This window comes from Aythya ferina, assembly GCF_964211825.1.
Source record: "Aythya ferina genome assembly, chromosome: 12".
Taxonomy (NCBI): domain Eukaryota; kingdom Metazoa; phylum Chordata; class Aves; order Anseriformes; family Anatidae; genus Aythya; species Aythya ferina.
In genome coordinates this window covers 18,631,516-18,650,880 of record NC_140308.1, presented here as the reverse complement: position 1 = coordinate 18,650,880, position 19,365 = coordinate 18,631,516, and the positions used below count along the sequence as shown (strand labels likewise).

General features: G+C 36.8%; 1 protein-coding gene across 1 annotated transcript in view; it reads left to right on the top strand.

Moving 5' to 3' along the window:
- LONP2 (lon peptidase 2, peroxisomal) overlaps positions 1-19,365 on the top strand; it is a 39,703-nt gene that overhangs the window by 19,390 nt on the left and 948 nt on the right. Inside the window, exons 9-14 of the mRNA XM_084533929.1 lie at positions 1,532-1,682; positions 3,319-3,445; positions 4,504-4,637; positions 12,797-12,939; positions 16,393-16,600; positions 17,880-18,070. Of these exons, the coding sequence (XP_084390055.1) occupies positions 1,532-1,682; positions 3,319-3,445; positions 4,504-4,637; positions 12,797-12,939; positions 16,393-16,600; positions 17,880-18,070 (954 nt within the window). The remainder of the gene's footprint in view (positions 1-1,531; positions 1,683-3,318; positions 3,446-4,503; positions 4,638-12,796; positions 12,940-16,392; positions 16,601-17,879; positions 18,071-19,365) is intronic.

Here is a 19,365-nt window from a genome sequence, read left to right as displayed (position 1 = left end):
GGGTTGCTGTCCAAGGAAACCTAGACAGGCTGGAAGCATGGGCCAGCAGGAACCTGACAAATCCAGCGTGGATAAGTGCAGAGTCCCGAGCTTGGGAAAGAACAGTGCTATGCCAGAATACAAGCTGAGGAAAGGCTTTCTGAGCAGATTAGTTGAAAAGGAGCTGGGAATTTTTGTTAATACCAAGGTGAATGTGGGCCAGCAGCGCATTCTTATCAGCCAAGAAGGCCAACAGCATCCTGGGTTATGTTAACTGGACATAGCCCATAAATAAAAGGATGTGATTGTCCCCTTACTTGGCACTTGTTAGTGCCAAGAATGCATCTAGAATATTGCGCCCCACTTTGGGTTCCCCATACAAATAAGATATCAAAAGAGTGTGTGGAAAATTAATTTGAAAGCCTGTTATTAATATGCTAAGTGAAAATTCCAGCAGTCTTGAATTTTTTTAGTGAAAAATGATCATTTGAAAAATAAACAGGAAGAAAACCACTGTGAGTTGAAAATACTCAAAAAATCAAATATATTTGCCATCACCTTTGTCTTTACCTCTGCATCAATTGGTTAGAAATGTCAGTTTCTGATACTATGAACTGAATGTGATAGTGAATTTTAAGGCGAGGAAGAAATTGGTTCACCGATTATGTTTATGTGTGACCCAGCCAAAATAGAAGTTGATAGTTTCATTTATGGAGGAAAACAGTGGAGTGAGTTTTATTTTCTTCATTCACTGAAGAAAAACTACAATTTTTAAAATAATTGTAAGTATACTAACAATGAAAGGAACTGTTACCTTCCAACAGTATAAATCAGAAGGAAGGATAGAATCATGGATGCAGAGTTAAATGACTCGCAGTGACCTCAGTCCCATGAGAAGTGGCCTACACAGGACCTCTTCAGCCCTTGGCATCAAAAAGTTATGCTGACTACAGTGGTTGGAGCTGTTGCTGGTATTGCATATTAGAAAACTTGAAGGGTAATCATCAGGAAGTCGTTTCTTTTTAAAAACAAACAAACAAACAAAAAAACTGAAAGAGAAGAGTCAGGAAAACATTTTAAGCAAGTTAATTCTTAAAATCAGCAGCGTTCTGTAGTGGAGGTACATTAGCGGTCACAGAAACATTTGGTAGCAATATGTGATATATCCCTTGTGCTGAGTTAATTAGCTTCCAGCAATTTCTGATATTCAACTTTATAATTTAACTTCATTATGCACATTTTATGTTAAAAATAATTGTGCTGTTTGAATTGCTCATGTTGAATACAAGGCAATGGACAGGTAGGATCTATTTCAGTACTGCTGTCAATAGGACAGAATTAAAGGTTCTATTACCAACTTTTTTTTTTTGGTATGTGGTATGGAATGTAGTTTAAAGTAGTCAGAGCTAGGCAGAGTATTGAGGCTTAAATAATAATAGTATTATATTTTATGAATATATAGTCAGATTGACAGATCCTATTAACAAAATGTGTATATTCTATTTATGTCTAATGGAGCAAATGCATCAATTTTATTTTCACTCTTGTTAAGGTCTTGGATCCAGAACAAAATCACAGTTTCACCGATCACTACTTAAATGTAGCCTTTGATCTGTCCCAAGTCCTTTTCATAGCCACAGCCAATACTACAGCTACTATCCCACCTGCGCTGCTGGACAGGATGGAAGTCATTCAAGTTCCAGGTAACACTAAAGTGTTTTTATTAAAACGGCTAGTGCAAGTCCTTAAGGTTGGGTGTTTTTCCTGAAATAAAAAGCAGTTCATTAATCCTCCTAGGGAAACTAGACTTTACAGCCAGAATCATCAAAAGAGACTGTTCACAATGCCTCCATTACAGACTCTGTCATGAGATTGGAAGGTTTTAGTATAGCACTTATTAAAGTTCAGTTTCAATTATATGGAGATAACATTACATTCTCGAACAATATTTTCACTAATTGATGCGTTTGTCTGTTGGTGGGTGCATCTTTTTAAGATTCCAATGAAGAAAGAGATCTTTGAAAGAGTAAAATTATTCTTCACATGAGGTTATGAATAACCACAAAGTTATCATACCAGCCGCCCTTTAAGTTGTAGCTGGTTAAAGACTAATTGCAGCAACTGACTAGGTCTGACATCGGAATAAGTACTGGTATGAAAAGGAAGAGCTCCTCCAGAGACCTACATAGTTACTGGAAAGAGAAGAATCTGTTGAACGTTTTCTGTCAGCCCACACATTTATAGTTCTGTGTGAAAATTGCTTGGAGGTGATTAGGACTTGAGAAAATGAAGCTGGATGTGAGCATCACAGGAGTTAGAGCCCATAGGTATTATACTTTGATAAGTATGCAAAGAAAAATAGCATAGCTCTGTAACATACTTAGGATATGCTTATTCCTCTTTCTCATTGTGTATTTGCTACAGCAAAGTAAGTTCTTTAGGGTGTCTAAAGCCTACTAGTACAAAATTTTTCAATTTTTAGAAATACTGTTTATGAACTAATAGTGTGAGAAAAAAACATAGTGCATTGAACTATTTTCTGAAAATGTTTTCTCATCTGTGTGAAGTAATTCGGTAAAATAAGGACTGCATCTTCAGCGAAACATAGGAAGTGTAAATTTTAGGCCTTGCATAAGCAACCTGAACTGGGAAGCCTACATCTGATATATAGTAGCCAGTCTTTTGTCTGAGCATGGGCTAGACTGGGGGAAATCTCGGTCCTACTTTTTGCTCTGAAGATTATTTGTGTGGTTTTATATTAAATCACGATTTGATAATGCATTGCACCTATCCCTTTCCTTTCCTAATGATTGCCCTAATAATTAAGATAACTCTCCAGTGTGGCTATCACCTTGCAAGGCATCAAAATGACTTTCAGGATCGCTGAAACAGTGACTGATGCTGTCGTGTGTATGCACACACATGCATGCATATGTGCGTATTAAATCCAGTTTTCTAGACATATACAGAATATGCTTAATGTTTTACTCTGTCACACTAAGGCCTCTTTAGAACCCTTTATACAGGAACTTGTGCATCTAGTTGGCACGTACCTGAGTGGAGTGTTTCTTAAATAGGGGAATTATTTCTAGACATGAGTGACGAGCAGTTTAAGTACCTAGAATTTAACTACTATAAATGTAAATGAGAATGTTTTTCTGAAGTCTTACTTTAGGGACCTGAGTAAATTTTTGTGATCTGGAGGTAAGTATACTGTTTGTTTATTGTTTATTATTATTATTAAATCCAATCAGGTAAAATTATAACTGGTATGAAATTTGATGATATTATAGTATAAAAGCAAAAAGATCAGTAAACATGTGTTTTTTTCTTCTGAAGGATACACACAAGAAGAAAAAATTGAAATTGCTCATAGACACTTGATTCCTAAACAGCTTGAACAACATGGCCTTACTCCACAGCAGATACAGATTCCACAAGTAACCACTTTAGACATCATTACTAGGTAAATCCGTTGTTCATTGCTTTAAATTTTCAATAACTTATTTTTCTTGTAACTAGTGAGTTAATTTTAGAGCGATAACACAAAACACTTCTTAAGATCTGTTGTCCTTCATACCTTTAGAAGTTCAACAGTTGGTAACTTATGGAATTGCTCTTTCTGAGCTCTGTCAGGTTCTGCTCTCTAAGCCAAATCATTCTTGTTTCCCTAGAGAATTCCATGTCTTTGGCTCTGAGAGTGTAGCTCTGGATCAGTTGTGTTGGCACAATTGATAAGGCAGCATGAATAAATAGAAGCACTTGATGCTGGTATTGCTGCAGTGTTCAGTGTTAATTCATGGTCTTGGAAGCAGACAAACTTTATTTTAAAGAATGAAATTTTATTTCTGTCATCTTCATTGAAAAAAAAGTAATTATCATTTTGTTTCTTGTGATTTGATGGGCCACATTTGTCTAAAAATTGGAACTCGTTTTAAAAATTGAAAATGCATTTTTAAACAGCTTGTACTAATCAGAACTACTGTTTCAGTTGGACAGGAGAGCAAAGATACTAATCAGAACATCTTTTGAACTTGAAAGTGACTTGTTTACAATGGAAGAAGTGTATTGAATGAACTGATACATTTATGACCAGGAACAGCATTTTGGCATTTAGTAAATGTTTTGCCTGACATATCTTCTTAATTCATAGATTAAAAGAAAATATTCTTTTCTAGTCGGCTCATCTAATTTCAGTGAATTTTATTTTTAACTTAAAAATAGTACTCCCTTTTGATTTTTAATGCATTTGAGAAGAGCTCAGTGTTATTGGAGTATTGTTTAGCATTTCACTGAGGTTCAGCTCCAAGCGTTACTCGTCTTTTTCCCACTCAGTAGTTTTCTTTCTTAACTTCTATCAGCAAACAACAGTTACTTTGATATTAGCACATGATATTTTTATGTTTATTACAGCAGCTCAAGGTCTCACTGCTTTCTACGTTTCATTTTATTAGGATGTATTTTTTAAAAAGAAAATGTGTTTACATTCAAAAGAAATCTCTCTTACAATTGTCTCTATGCTAGATACACTAGAGAGGCAGGAGTCCGCTCTCTGGATCGAAAGCTGGGAGCTATTTGCAGAGCAGTGGCAGTGAAAGTGGCAGAAGGACAACACAAAGAAACAAAGCCAGATCGTGCTGAAGTGGGGGAAGGAGAAGGTGTGTATTTTTTGCATGTTTTACTAAAAAGGAATCTTCTAACACTGTAGTCACTAGTTAGCTGATTTATCAACATTTTCTTCTTTTTTATGCTTCTTGAAGGGTTTTTAATGTTTTGTGAATAGAGTAACATTCTTGTGTATGTTCCAGTAGTGCTGGATTATAGGTTGGGATGCAAATAGTGTGATTTCAGCCTACCAGAGTGGTAACTGAGAAGTACAATGGATCTGTTCCATATCTTAAGTATGCAGTTCTGATTTGTATATATTTTCGTACCTAGTTGGGCTTTTTTATGCAACTCTTTCACTTTTCTCTTTCTTTAATAAAAGGCTAAGCAGTAGCTTTAGTTACTGTATTTGAAGAGTTTCTTTAATTGTGTTCTGCGTGCTCTACCAGCTCAGAACTCAATCACATTGTTTTGTTGTATTCTGAAATAAATGTCTGCTTTAAGGCCTCTGAAATTAGGAAGGTTCTTTTTATGCACCTTTGACTGCAACGTACCCATCACTTGAGGGGTTAGGGCCATTTGTAAAACTCATTGGTTAGAATAGTATCCTAAGAAATAATGCTTCAGTGATCTTTATTGATAAAGATTTAGTACTTCTCAATTATTTGTTTGGTGGTTGTTATTCACTGTCTTGAAGAATGGGAAGCTTAGATTTTTCCTTTAGCTCTGCACGGTAGAATTTGATTATTTTACTCTTGACAAATAGTAGAATTTGTATTTGATCCAAACATGTAGTAGCACTTGACGCTTGTCATCGTTATTAAGTTTGTTCTTTCCCATGTATACAGAAGTTAGTGACTTCGTATTCCCAGTGATCCAAATATCTGTAAGCTTTGTTGGCAATTGCATCAGCTGAAGGTAGATGACAAGTGTGAAAGGACAGAATCTCAATCCAAAGCTGAACTTCTAGAATACGGATGGATAGTCACTAGAATCATCTAGGTTGGAAAAGATCTTTACGATCATCAAGTCCAAACATCAGCCTGACCTACTGAGTCCCATCAGTAAACCATGCCCCTTAGTGCTGCTTTAGTCTTAATAAAACCTAGCAAATGGGGTGTTGGCTGTTCGGTTTGTTTCTTAAAGGCTGCAGTGAGTCGGACTGATGCTTTCTGACATGAAGTACTGCCAGGCTTTTGAAGAACAACTGTGTGCCAAAGGACACCAGAAAGCAAAAACTGCAGAAAGGCTGCTTACTTTTGCTCCAGAATATTCACAAACATAAAATACTACATAGATATCTGTTGGTTTGATCACAGAATCATCTAGTTTGGAAGAGACCTCAAGATCATCTAATCCAACCTCTGACCTAACCCTAACAAGTCCTCCACTAAACCTTATCACTGAACTCTACATCTAAACGTCTTTTAAAGACCTCCAGGATGGTGACTCCACCACTTCCCTGGGCAGCCCATTCCAATGCCTCACAACCCTCTCAGTAAAGAAGATTTTCCTAATATCCAACCTAAACCTCCCCTGGCGCAACTTTAGCCCATTCCCCCTCGTCCTTTCACAAGGCACGTGGGAGAACAGGCCAACCCCCACCTCGCTACAGCCTCCCTTGAGGTACCTGTAGAGAGCGATAAGGTCGCCCCTGAGCCTCCTCTTCTCCAGGCTGAACAAGCCCAGCTCCCTCAGCCGCTCCTCGTAGGACTTGTTCTCCAGGCCCCTCACCAGCTTCGTCGCCCTTCTCTGCACCCGCTCAAGCACCTCGATGTCCTTCTTGTAGCGAGGGGCCCCAAACTGAACACAGTACTCGAGGTGCGGCCTCACCAGAGGCATTATTGTGAAAGATTCCACAACTGAACCTATGTGGGGGAGAAAAATACTAGCTTTTTTCCCACAGCTAGAATAGGTTCTGGTTGGTATTAGAGGACAAATAGAGAGACTCATTATCTTTTCCTTTAAAATCAGGCAGCTTTCAGGTCTGAATGGTGACCCCTGACTTCAGGGAGTAAAACCTGGAGGAGGAAGTATAACTGGTATTTGTACAAAGACAGTGTTGTTAATTAGAAGAGCATATGAAAAAGTCTTACTCATAGTAAAATCTCCTTAATTTTTCTTTAGAAATCTGTTTTTTGATGGTCTTTTAGCTTTTCCTCGCTTTATTCCCCTAAGTTGGTATTCACTTCTGAAAATTAAATCTTTTACATTGTTGAGTTTTCCAGGATCATCATAATGTCCATGGAAACTGCCTGTAATATCAGAAATTTGAACTTGGGTCAGTTCAATCGGTGTTTGCTTAACTGGATTCAGCTCAGTTTTCTCGGAAGGCTAAGGAAGGTAGACTCTCACGGTAGCGATGGTTGTGTGAATGACTGCAGTTTAAATTTTCCCATCTACGTGCATACTTATTAGTGCTTTCCATTTAGAGTATGTATCTTGCCTACCTCTCTTCTTTGTGTTGGATGTTCCTGAAGTCAGATACTGAGTTTGTCAATACTTCATGATACCTGAATTAGCTCTTGAACCAGAATGCTGAGCCTTTAGTCTGTGGTGGCTGTGCTTACTGGCAGCAAGAAAATCAAGTTGTCTTGGCTCCTGGGAGTTATGTTTTTAAAGTATTTCTTTGCACTGAAATATAGTTGTATCTAAAATGTGTTTAAAAGGCCTAATATGATTGCTGAATAAGAAACCTAGTATCATTCTGCTCCTAAAACCTTCTGATTAAACAGAAGAAAAGTAGCTTCAGAGCACAACTCCTGATACTGTCAGAAGGATCATTTTACTATTAAAGCACAGCACAAAAAGGAACTGTATTAGACATCTCAATCCAGTGACAGAGGTATTTGCAATGTTAAAATTAGCACTGTACTTGCAACTTAGGAGAGGTATTTATACTTTTAAAATTAGTACTGGATTTGCAACTTACCAAAGCTAAGCAAAAACAGCAAGTTAAGTGATCCAAAAGAGTACGAAATGCTAGGATTTTTGGTTGACATGTGATTTGGAGTAGGCCCAAAAGAAATGATCTGTGAACAGTTGTCTTTGTGCCTCTGGACTTGAAATTCTTCGTAAGAAGAAGCTGTATTAATAAGAGGGAGTTCAAGGGAAAAGTGGATCTATAGTTAAACTTTGGTGTTACAAAGACGTGTGTAGAATGATGTAGTCAACAAAATGTGGCTTATTTTGTACTTATGACGTGCTCATACCTAGCTGTATTTTTAGCAGAGTATGTCACTTGCTGGGAGTGTATGAGAGTGAGACATGTTTTAAAAATATTTTTGTTTAGTTTTTATTTGATCTGTTGGAAGCAACCAAGTATTTAAAACAAAACCTGGAAATAATCCCCAAACTCTAATACTTGCAAGTTGACACAAATAATGTAGCTTAAGTTTCTTTCTTTGGTTGTATTGCATGTTTTTTTCCTGTTGATCCGTGGACATGTGCAGTTGTGCGTAGAGATGATGAATTTTTATTTCATATAGTTAATGACTCTGGAGGAATACTTACTCAAGTTGTTGTATCTTAATAGTTTAAATTTTCTAAATTATTTTTTTTAATGTATCTGTATAAAAAGACAATTCAGTTTTGCTTTAAACATCTGTCAGTGACTAATGTGGGATTAAGACTGCAGTTAATGCATTTGTACATCACAAGATTGGAATATGAGAGAGTAAGTAAGCTACAAGCTCACCTTGTGGATGCTAACATGCTAAACTATTTTTTATATCTGATTTGTAGCACATCAGACTAGTAGTGTCGTGCCTGTGCTGTTTATTCAGCTGAGTGCCTTCTGGCTTGTGGCTTTGTAATAAAAGGTGAAAGAAATGAGGTACTAGAACCACAAATTTTCCATCATTATATGGATTAAATCAGATCATTAAATTAAAGTGGAGCAACTGTTTCTAAGTCTTTGTAAACATGTGGCTTTCGACACTCTTCAGTAGTGGGGCCTAGAAATGCAGAATATCCGCAGTAGCAGAACTGATGCAATGAGCTATGCAGTCAAGAGATGTTTAGCGCTTTCCAAAAATCTGTGCCTGAAGTACACTGGCAGTTTTGTATTGCCTTTCTCGCTCCTTTGATTCCTGAGCTTTATGACAGAGTTGGCAAGTGGAAGAGTGTTCATTTGCATCAGTCATTGAATTTGTACAGTGAACTTGAGGAAAAGCAAATGGAGTCATTTTTCAGACCTCTCCAGGGAGGCATCCTTGTGTACAGTAACACTACCTGCTATTTTACTGAAACACTATCTGAGGTTTATGAGACACTCATCTAGTGTTTGACACTAAAGAAAATTCCAGGAGTCACAAAAATAGGTGAGACCTTCCTATTTTGGTGCAACTGCCTCAAGACTACAATGAAGCAGCTGGGATCAGATCATGATACAGCAGTTGAAACCCAGAGTGAAAAATGATGTATCGAATTCAGACTTGAAAAGGAGGTTTAGGAAGTTTATGTTTAGTAACTAAAAGTGATTAATTGAGGATCCTATCTACATTGAAACCAAGGTTTTGAAAATGCTTAAGTATTTCTATAACCCAGTAATGATACACAGCTTGTTCTACTACCTGGGGATGAAACTACACTTGTTTGTGAGTTTATATGCAAGCATTACTAGTGCTTAGCTAACTAAATCATATGAGGAGCTGAGAAATTGTACATGTTGAAGTTTTCTTCATCTCTTCCGGTTACTTTCTTCCATTATATCTCTAGAAGAAAGCAGCAGTCTTAAATTTAGGAATTTGTTTTTGCCACCTTTGTTTTTGTGCCATGGAATTCCTTTTTAGATGAAATCCTGACATATATAGTAAGTAGTTCATTGTCTGTGTGTACTTGCAGGAATCCATTTTCTTACAAATCCAGTATTTAAATGCAAGGTTTTGTTTAATTTTTGGAACTGCAGATGTCTGAGGAACATTGTCTCAGTCTTTGCTGAATAGCTGCTGTACTAAGTAGCTAAGTAGCTGTGAATTTTACTTTCAAGCATTATCTATTGGTTTTTGTTCTTTTTTTCCCTTCTTTGACCTAACCAAAAAAGTCCTCTTTCTGGAAAATGAAATTTTATTGATTCGTTTTAGATAAATGTGTCATTTAACTTTTAATATGATTTATGGTCATTCCTCTGCTATAGGTAGGGAACATGTATATGCCATCATTAATGGAATCTTGATTACTTGTGTCTTTATAGATTCTTCACAGTAATGTAAAGGTGATAAAATAATACATTTTTTTCCATCAAAGAAAAAGCTAGTGTTTGTAATATATTTGAAACATGACTTTATGCTTTTATAGCAATTCAGTTTGTGTCAGAATTTAGGTTAATATTAAAAAAAGAAAAAAAAAGGATTTTAAAAAAGGATGTCTGGAGTTTGTTATTGTTACAAATTATAAAGTGGGGTCTCCCAATTAAATTATATAAGCTCAAAGAAAGAGATTTTGATTCTTTTAATAGGGCAGGTGGCCTCAAAAATTAACTTACTGATTTGTTTACAAGAAGTCTGTCTGCTTCAGCTGCATACGTAGAACCAGGTGAAATATAAGAGCAAGCAGAAATGGGAAATTGTGTTTGTTAGGTAGTAAAATCCTGCTATAGAACAAAAGTAGTTTCTTTTAAGGTCAGTTTTGTTTTAAAATATGAATTGCCGTATCAAATTACTTGGGTTTTAAAGATCTGTAGTACTGGAATTGCAATCTTGAGTTACAGGAATAGCATGCAGGGTTATGTTTCCTAGACTTGTTAGTATTTGTGTATTTAAATTTATTACATACAGAAATAGTAGTTCAACAAAAATACAGAGACATGCTGGAACAACGGGGGGCCATCTGACTAAGGCAGTGTTTACAATAAAGGAATGGAATTTGTGCATTGAGCAATGAGATGTACAGTGGAAAGATTAATGGCTGTTGGATAATAAATATTAGATTTGAGTGCTGAATGAAAGCTGAGTTGGTACTGTTACAGTAATAACGATGTAGAATATTTTCCCTGATACTGCATGGACGCATTAGTGAGAATTGCACTGTAAATAAATTAACTGTAAAAAGGTTTTCCTTATATGCCAGGATTAATAAAAGGGTAGTTTGTATCTCATGAAATGAGACATTCGCTTTTCATCCATTCTGAGAATTACTTCTGTAGCACAGAACACCTCTTAATGTTACATTAAATAGATTAGATCATAGATCTGTGTTTTCCCATAATTGTTTAAACTCCTGGATCTTCAGTTAATGTGCATGAATTAATATGCAAAGAAAGACAGTTTCTTCATTGAATGGGGGAAAAAAATCAAAGAAAGGAAGCGACTGTAAATAATTTTCCAAAATACGCTACAGAAGTCTTGGAGCTCAGTATACATTCCTGCATAATAAAGACATGCTTAAAATTTATCTTAGGTTTGTATATTTGGGGTGGGAAGAGGTATCTCCGCTGTATGGATGTGTACAAGGCTTTTCTTAATGGAGGCACTGCTGTAAAGCTCTGCCACAGAACCTTAGAAACATCTGGATTGTTCAAGTATTTTTCATTTCTCTGATAAATGTTTCACTGAAATATTGCTTTGGGCTCTCAAGAAAATGGTAATGAGTCCTTTGCATCTGGATCAAATTCTGTGGGGAAATGACTCCCTGCTTGCCTTCTCCTTCTGTATACAGTCACTGCAGTATATGTACAGTGTAGGCCTACTACAAATGATGTTTAAGTTCTTTGGCTTATTCATGCAAATAAACAGCTGCACAGTCTGATTTGAAACAATTCTGAGGCTTTGATATTTGTATGGTCTGCATTACAGTTCGTTTTTGTACAGAAAACACATTTGTATAGAAAAACAATTTTACCACTAAAGAAACAATCGTATGGATAAGCAATACAATCATACTTTAAATGGAGGAAGGAAAGAGCATGGTTTTGAATCCACACATACTGTTCTAATTGCTTGGTCTCTTCTTAATGACACTTGAGTGTATTGTATTCAAAAGTGTCAGGCTAATTGGGTTTTATAGCCTGTCTCGGAGAGTGCAACACACCTATACATATTTCTGAAGACAAATAATTTAATCTTTGGGGAATGTTTTGGTGCTACTGTTTATTGTTCAAGACACGTTGAAACAAAAAGAGGAGAGCAGAGTCCTGTTAAAGGTTAATATTGCAAGATAAAGTCAGTAGATGAAGTTAATTGTACAGAAATTGTTTGGAGCTTTTTCACTGAGCAAGGACTGTATATGCTGTGAACCAACTGGGTGTTGGAAAAATGAGGGACATGGATTTTGTGAATTAAGCTTTGCATTGAGTAAAGCCATAATAGCCCTTAGAGACAAGCATTGAAGTATAGTGTGAAAATATCTGCTGTGTAGGTAGCCCTAAAGGTGGGCTGTGTTACACCGGGGCTGTGGTTCCCAGCGGGGTGGGGTGAGCCAGGTGTCCTTCCACAGGAGCTGTCCTTGGCAGGAGCTGCAAGCACTGGCGTCTGCAGCTGCTCTGTTTGGCATAGGGGGTTTGTGAGGTTGGGGTATGGAGCCAGGAGGGCAGAGCCACGCGGTGTGATGGCTTTGTTGAATACTACGGAATGAGATGTTAAGGAACATGTGGACTAGCTCTAAGTAATGGATGCAGCTGCGTGGCAAAGCAATGTGTGGAAGTCTGACCAAGATGCACCTACTTTATTTGACAGGGCTTAATTATTCGTCAGAGGCTAAGCATTTAAAATCCTTTCATAAGGAGACCACAGAGAGCACAGTAGCAAACCCCTCCCATCATAAAAGAGAACAGTAATTGTAGAACTTCAGTAAGATTTCCACATTCAGCTCCATTTTCTATATTACACTACATTAAACACGATCACTTCTGCACTGTTTACTCCTTACACTGTTTTTATGCACAAATCTGACGAAAAGTGCAAAGTCCTAAATGAACTTAATGCATTTTTGCTATTTGGCCTGGTTTAAAATGCATTTGAGCAGGTGAGTTGCACGTCTGTCAGTGGTCTAGACTTAATAGTATCCTTGCTGAACTCTTAGAACAAGTTTATTCTTAATAAATTTGATGCCATATTACCTTTAATTTGACAAGATTTTTGTGAAAGATGCTTTAAACTCGTTTTCATGAACTTTTCTAAATATTTCTTTGAGTGTTGTTTTCTTGTTATGATTTTTCTAATTCCTGTGTCAAGAAAGACTGCCAGAAATCCTAAAATAGATCTTCTTCTCTTAGATTGCAAAGAACACGTCACAGAAGACACAAAAGCAGAATCCATCAGTGACACGGCTGACCTGGCTCTGCCACCTGAAATGCCAATTTTAATTGATTTCCATGCCTTAAAAGATATCCTGGGGCCACCCATGTATGAAATGGAGGTAACATCCTCATTTTTTTCTGCTTCACTGTTGTTTCTGTGTCATTGCTGAGTTTATGCAATGTTAACTTTTAAAAAATATGTATTCGAAACCGGATTGTGTTTGTGTTCCACCAAGCATTTTTTCACCTAAAGAATATATATGTGTGTGTGTGTGTATACATATGTATACTTTTTTTTTTTTTTTTTTTTAATTGAGAGCACATAAATAATGTAATGGCATGACTTTCTGTTGGTAAAGATGCCTGCAGCAGTGCTTAAGAATGTGGTAGTGTTTTTTTTCAGTTCATAACATCTTTGCTTTTGTTTGGAGGATGTTTTTGTGGTCTTGGGAAGGAAGCCAAAATAGAACCCAGGAATCCTGTCTCTGAGGCAGCTTTCTTAAGGACTGTCCCACATACCTCCTTAAAGCCAGTCAGCATTCTTGGGTATTAAAACCACTTCACTTTACACCAGAGTTCTCAAACATTCTTCAAATTAATGTAACACTTAGCCAGTAAAAATAAATGTTATCATCAGTCACCTCCAGCCTCCTGGTGTCTGCTTTGCTCCTCAGTAGGCATATTCCAGATTTTTTCCCCCATCTGTATTTTCCTATATTTTATGAAAATGCCATCAATTCAAGTAGTTACTTTGGGGTTCTTTTTTTCACCCTTTATGTTGCAATTATTCTCTGCTTTACTTTAGATCCAGGGAAACTGGCTAGGTGTAAGTAGGATATATAAAACTCTGACATGAATCCAGTTGCTGATGGAACTCTAAACCCTTTTTGTTTGTTTGTTTGTTTGTTTGTTTGTTTTCCAGGGAAATAACTTTGTATCTAATCTATTTCCAATGACAGTTCATTTGGCCTCTAGGGCTAAAATACTGCAGGATTACTTGTTGCTTTTAAGCTTGAAATGCAGATGCATATAAAGCTGTTATAATGAATTGAACATAATATTCAAGCCAGTATTCTGATTTCTACAAATGGTGTTTATTAGTTTTGTAAAGGTGCTAAAAAGTAAATTAAATGGTGTAAATTTGTGCAAAAGTTCTGGTCACTTCCAACTGTACTCCCCGTAAGAGTAGAATTAATTCAAGTAAGTATGAAAGATTGTAGGCCAAGAAGTGTATGTGACTTTCCTTAGATGTTCTGACTAGTTTTGAACTTGCTCTGGAGTTGATTATTCTTTTAAATTTGGTGGTGCAGCTGTGTTGACAAATAACTTTTGCTATTTTGTTCCCTTTCTACAGGAACGTAGTGCAAGTAAAACTTTTAGAGTGTGCTTCTTAACTCCGAATATATAAATACAGAAGTGCTGGGTTGGTTTGGTTTTTCTTACATGAACAGTTGCCATGAACATGCATATAAGCATTTGATGCTGGCCTATATAACCTGAAATAAGGCTGACTGGAGCTTTTGACTTTTATATCAAAGGCTTTTTAAATGTTTCTATATTTAGTAGGCAAATTAAGTAGTGCATAAGTAGAAGTAGAGATGAATCCACACAGCATCAATTCCCTGAGCAGTTTAAGATTAATTTTCATGTGCTATTTGCTGCATGTAATAATGAGGAAATAATATTCAATACACATCCCTCTATAATTTTTCGCAGTTTAAGTTGCTCAGGTAGCCACATAAGTCCTGTTTTAGTGAATTTTCCCCACTAACCTATAATTCCTTTGATTTTTTTTTTCAAGTGTCCCCAGGATTCTTCCAAATGAAGAGTATAACTCCCATCTCAAAAAACAACACTAGCCAATCTGAAATTCTTGTAATTTTCTGGTTTTGTAGTCTGCAGCACACCTCTTTTCTTTCTATACCTAGCCTTTAAAGCTTTGCCTTTGACCTGCACTTTGCCATTTATAATTAGTTGAAATGAAGATACAGTGGAGGCAACCCCTGTGTCAGTACTTGGATGAGACTAAGCAAACAGAACAGAAAATATGATGTGACTTAATTGATTTGTTGTCCTCCAGGGAATACCTTAAAATGAGTGATTCATCTTTTACCTTTTCAGTGCATTGCTTTGTTTTCTGCAAAGGTCTCCCAGCAGAAAGGCATGACAGATTACTCAGCTCATACTTGTAGAATTAATTCATTTATCACAAATAAATAATTTTAAGTGTCACTCTCCAGAACAAATGTTGGAATAAATCACATGTTATGGCTTTGGAAGAATAATCTTGACAACGGTTGAAAGTGTAAAAGACTTGATGAAACATTTCAACACAGCATGCTTTGAGGGGAAGAGCTTTGTGGCATGTCCAGCATGTTTGCAGTATTTTTCTTTTGTCTTGGAATTCAGGTTGTTTATTTATTTATTTATTTAGTCTTCCTTCAACCACTAGTTCTGCTCAGGTAGCAAAGCACTACTGGCTTTGCATGGAGAATTCATCCATTTCAGAAATGAATCAAATTAATTTTCAATTCTGTATTTCAGTAGCAGACAAAATATTTTAAAACAGCCTATTGCTTTACTTTACAAAGGCATATTTGTCTTTGCTCTACGCACTGCCTGACACAGTAAAAACTTCCAATTTCTGTTCTACCTTGTAATAAATACCTAACTTGGTAGTTCAGAACGTACTGAATAGCTGTATGATTTGTCATCAGGGTTTCTTCCACTCCTTGTAGCGCAGGAAAACGAAAGGACTTCCTATATATTCTAAAACTGTCTTTCACATAAAGGAAAAAAATAAAAACTGGAACCTTCTTGGAAAATATCCTGCCTCTTTCCTTCTCTGAACGCAGGAGACTGGCGTTCAGACACTTGCATTGCTCACATCAGTGACTGGACACAGAGCTTAGATAAGTAGATCATAGTCTTGTATGGAGCAGAGATCTTGCTTAATTACTTTTAATTACTAATGAAGGCAGTCAGATTCTCCATCCTTTCACATCTAGCCTGCTAGCACACTCAAGTACTTTAATTGTTCAAAATTATTTATAAATGTTTGCCATGAACATTTGAAATGAGCGCATGAATCACTGTGTTGTGAGACAGGAGTTTGAGCAATGAAACCACTTGTAAAAAAGCCCAAATGTTAGGGAACATTCAGGCTTAGAATTGATTTTTCATGTAAGTAACAAGAATCAAGACAAATATGACTTAATCCATCTGCTGGAAGTATATAAGCATTCAGTCAGGATTGACTAAACACTTGAAGTCCTTTGAAGTGAAAAGGAAGATTGTCATTGAACTGCTGGGGGTGGGGAAGGTTGCAAGAGCGATATATCCAGATGTTTGCCATTGCCTCAAGCTAAGCAGCCACATACAGGTCCTATTGCTGTAATTAATGTTTACATGTAGGCAGAATTACTGCTGCATAAAAAAGTAAATGAGATCAGACACTTGGGCTTAACCCTTGTGTTTTAATCAGTACAGCTGTTTTGAAGGCAACTATCAAACTGTTATTGCAATAGCTTTGTTAGGATTATTTCTGAAATTGTTTCCTGTGGTCCCTTCAGGTATCTGAACGCTTAAGCCAGCCAGGAGTGGCCATAGGCTTGGCTTGGACTCCGCTAGGGGGAGAAATCATGTTTGTAGAAGCCAGCCGCATGGACGGGGAAGGTCAGCTGACTTTGACTGGTCAACTCGGAGATGTCATGAAGGAGTCGGCACATCTTGCAATCAGCTGGCTGCGCAGCAACGCAAAGAGATACCAGCTGACTAATGGTAGGTAGGGAAAAAATGACAAATGTTCCACAGTCAGATTGCCTTACAGACGTTGTGTGCATCCCTTGACCTCTTATTGCGGGAGGTGTGCACATTTAGGAAATATTAATATCACATGAAAATTAAATGTCTTAAAACATGTCTTTAATGTCCTAAAACACATCTCTAAGTAATTCAACATGCTGTCTTTAAGTAATTCAATAGATTGCAGCAGTGCTAAATAGCAGTGGAAGTTACTTGTACTTGTGGAAATGTAGCAAGTGTTAACAGAGGAAATGTTTTTCCAGCAATCAGTGCTGTATGGAAGTTGAAATCTGCTCTAGCATTCCTGGTTGGTTCTTCTGCCGATTTCTGCCCAGCTGAGGGTTTAGTGGCCTCGTGAGCAGGCTTGGTGTAGGCAGAACACGAGTTGTCACTGCAGCCTCCCACTCTGGTCAGTCCCTGCCTGCAACAGCCCGGGGTTGGCCTCTGTGCCCACACACCTCTGGGAGTTGTGGCAGACACTGCTCCTTAGGTGTTTTTCTACAGCCTTTCCAGCAGCAGTTTTGTGATGTGTGAGATACTCAAGGCTATAGTTTTCCTCTAAAATTAAAGTAAAGCTTCTGGTAAAAGTAGGTTTTTATAGTTTGGTTTAATATTTTGGGAATTATTTAGGCTTATATAGTACCTGTTGAAGTGCAGTGAAATAGGAATTTCATCCATATTAGTTTTAACTCTTTTTTATTACCATCTTTGTAGTTTGATCATTGTCTGAATAGTCAAATAAAAGCTAAATAATTTTCTGTCATCTATCATTATTTATAGAAGTTTAAAATAAATTAAAAAAATACACATTGAACATAGGAAATGCTGCCAGCATTAACAGCGTAAACTAGAGAGGTAAACATATACACAATTATATCCTATAGGTGAAGTAAGGTGAAAAGCTGTAAATAAGAGATCTACTTCATTACATTAATACTGCTTTTTTTTTAAGATAGCTGCTTTTGTGTGATATGTTCTCTGAAAATTTACATTTATGGTTTGGGACATAAAACTAAAAAACTATGTAGAAATTCCTTGGTCTCTACATTAATCCCTGTTCTGAATTTCCCAAGCCATGCAAATGAATTATATCCCCTCGCCCCCTCCTGTACTTATGCAATATAGTGTTGGTTTTTCAGCACAGTTTAAAAAATAGTGGCAAGACTTTTAGATCTCTGGTGGCCTTTCAGAATAAAGACCAGGAACAAAATGGGTTTAGATTTTTCACATTCAAACCATTCTTTTTTTCTTTCAGCTTCTGGAAGTTTTGATCTCCTTGACAACACTGACATCCATCTGCACTTCCCAGCTGGAGCTGTCACAAAAGATGGACCATCTGCTGGTGTTACCATAGTAACCTGCCTTGCTTCTCTCTTCAGTGGGCGGCTGGTGTGTTCAGATGTAGCCATGACAGGAGAAATTACACTAAGAGGCCTTGTTCTTCCAGTATGTATCGTTCGAGAAAAGAGCTAAGTTGTATTAATTCTCCATATTGTAGGTGTAAAGTCTGTTTCTAGCCATTTACAAAAGCATGGTCTTGCTGGATCATTCCTTTAGCAGCAATCCAGTCTCTTTTGGTGTAATTGTAAGAGGCTGATGGAAGCCAGCCTAGGCTAGTGCTGTATATGCATGTGTCTGCTTTGCATTTAATGTTAAAAATGGCCTTGATGCTGTTTTCAGGAAGTGCACATTATCTAGTTAGAAGGGAAACGTAGAAATCCTAAAATTCAAGATAGTTCCAAGATAAATATATTGCAATTTCAACATATGCTACCTAAAACTACTAGTACAAAAGTATCTCTGGTTTGACTGAAAAGTTGTTTTTTTTTTGAGCTCTCACGGTAATTTCATGTAGGTTACTCCCAAAATTCTCTGTGTATTTTTAGACTCCACGTATATGTTGTTACTTATATGTAGTTCAGCTGAATGATGTTCCCATAAAGCTTGTTAAAAGCATATGAGGGCAAAGGGAACTTTCAGCAAATACATTTTTAGTTTTAAGTATCAAATGGAGACTGGCATAATTGATTAAAACAGATATAGATGATCTATCATCTCATACCAAATAACGGACAAAGGAAGGATGAGGTTGGAAGACAGTATTCTGTTTCATGCAGTAGAGTAAACCAGAGCTAACATAATTAAAGTAACAGACTGGAAGGCCCTCAGAACTAGTGTTCTGGTGGCCATTATACTGACAAGATTGCCTTTTGTTAAAGGCTCTGGTGAAAAATAAACAACTGCCTTAACTCTGATTTGGTAAAAGTTTGCTGAGCTTTCCGAATAAAGTGCTTTTATTGCATCGGTGACCAAACTTTGCCTATTGTTTAAGGTACAGAAGTTACTCGTCTGTGCTAAATCATTTATAAAAAATGACTCTTACCTTCTTTCTGAATGTTGGCTAGGATCTATTATTAGTAATTTTAATTTATGCGAGCATGCCATTAACTGCATCTGCTGCCTGAAAGAAAGCAATGTGGTGAGTATTCAGTAGTAGTGTCCAGACTAGACTGTGATCACTGTGAAGATATATGGCTCTCTGTTACTTTGATTTGCAGAAGCCTAAATAGTACTTTTTGCTATAATGCAAGCCTTTCTTTTCCTCTAAAGCATCATAAAAGTACAGGTTTCTTCTGTAAAACGGTCTTAAAATAGGATTTGAAAAAAGTTTATGGGGAAGAAGCTACAGCTGTGACTAAAAGAAAAACTAATTTTAAAGCCATCTTTACATGTCATTACAA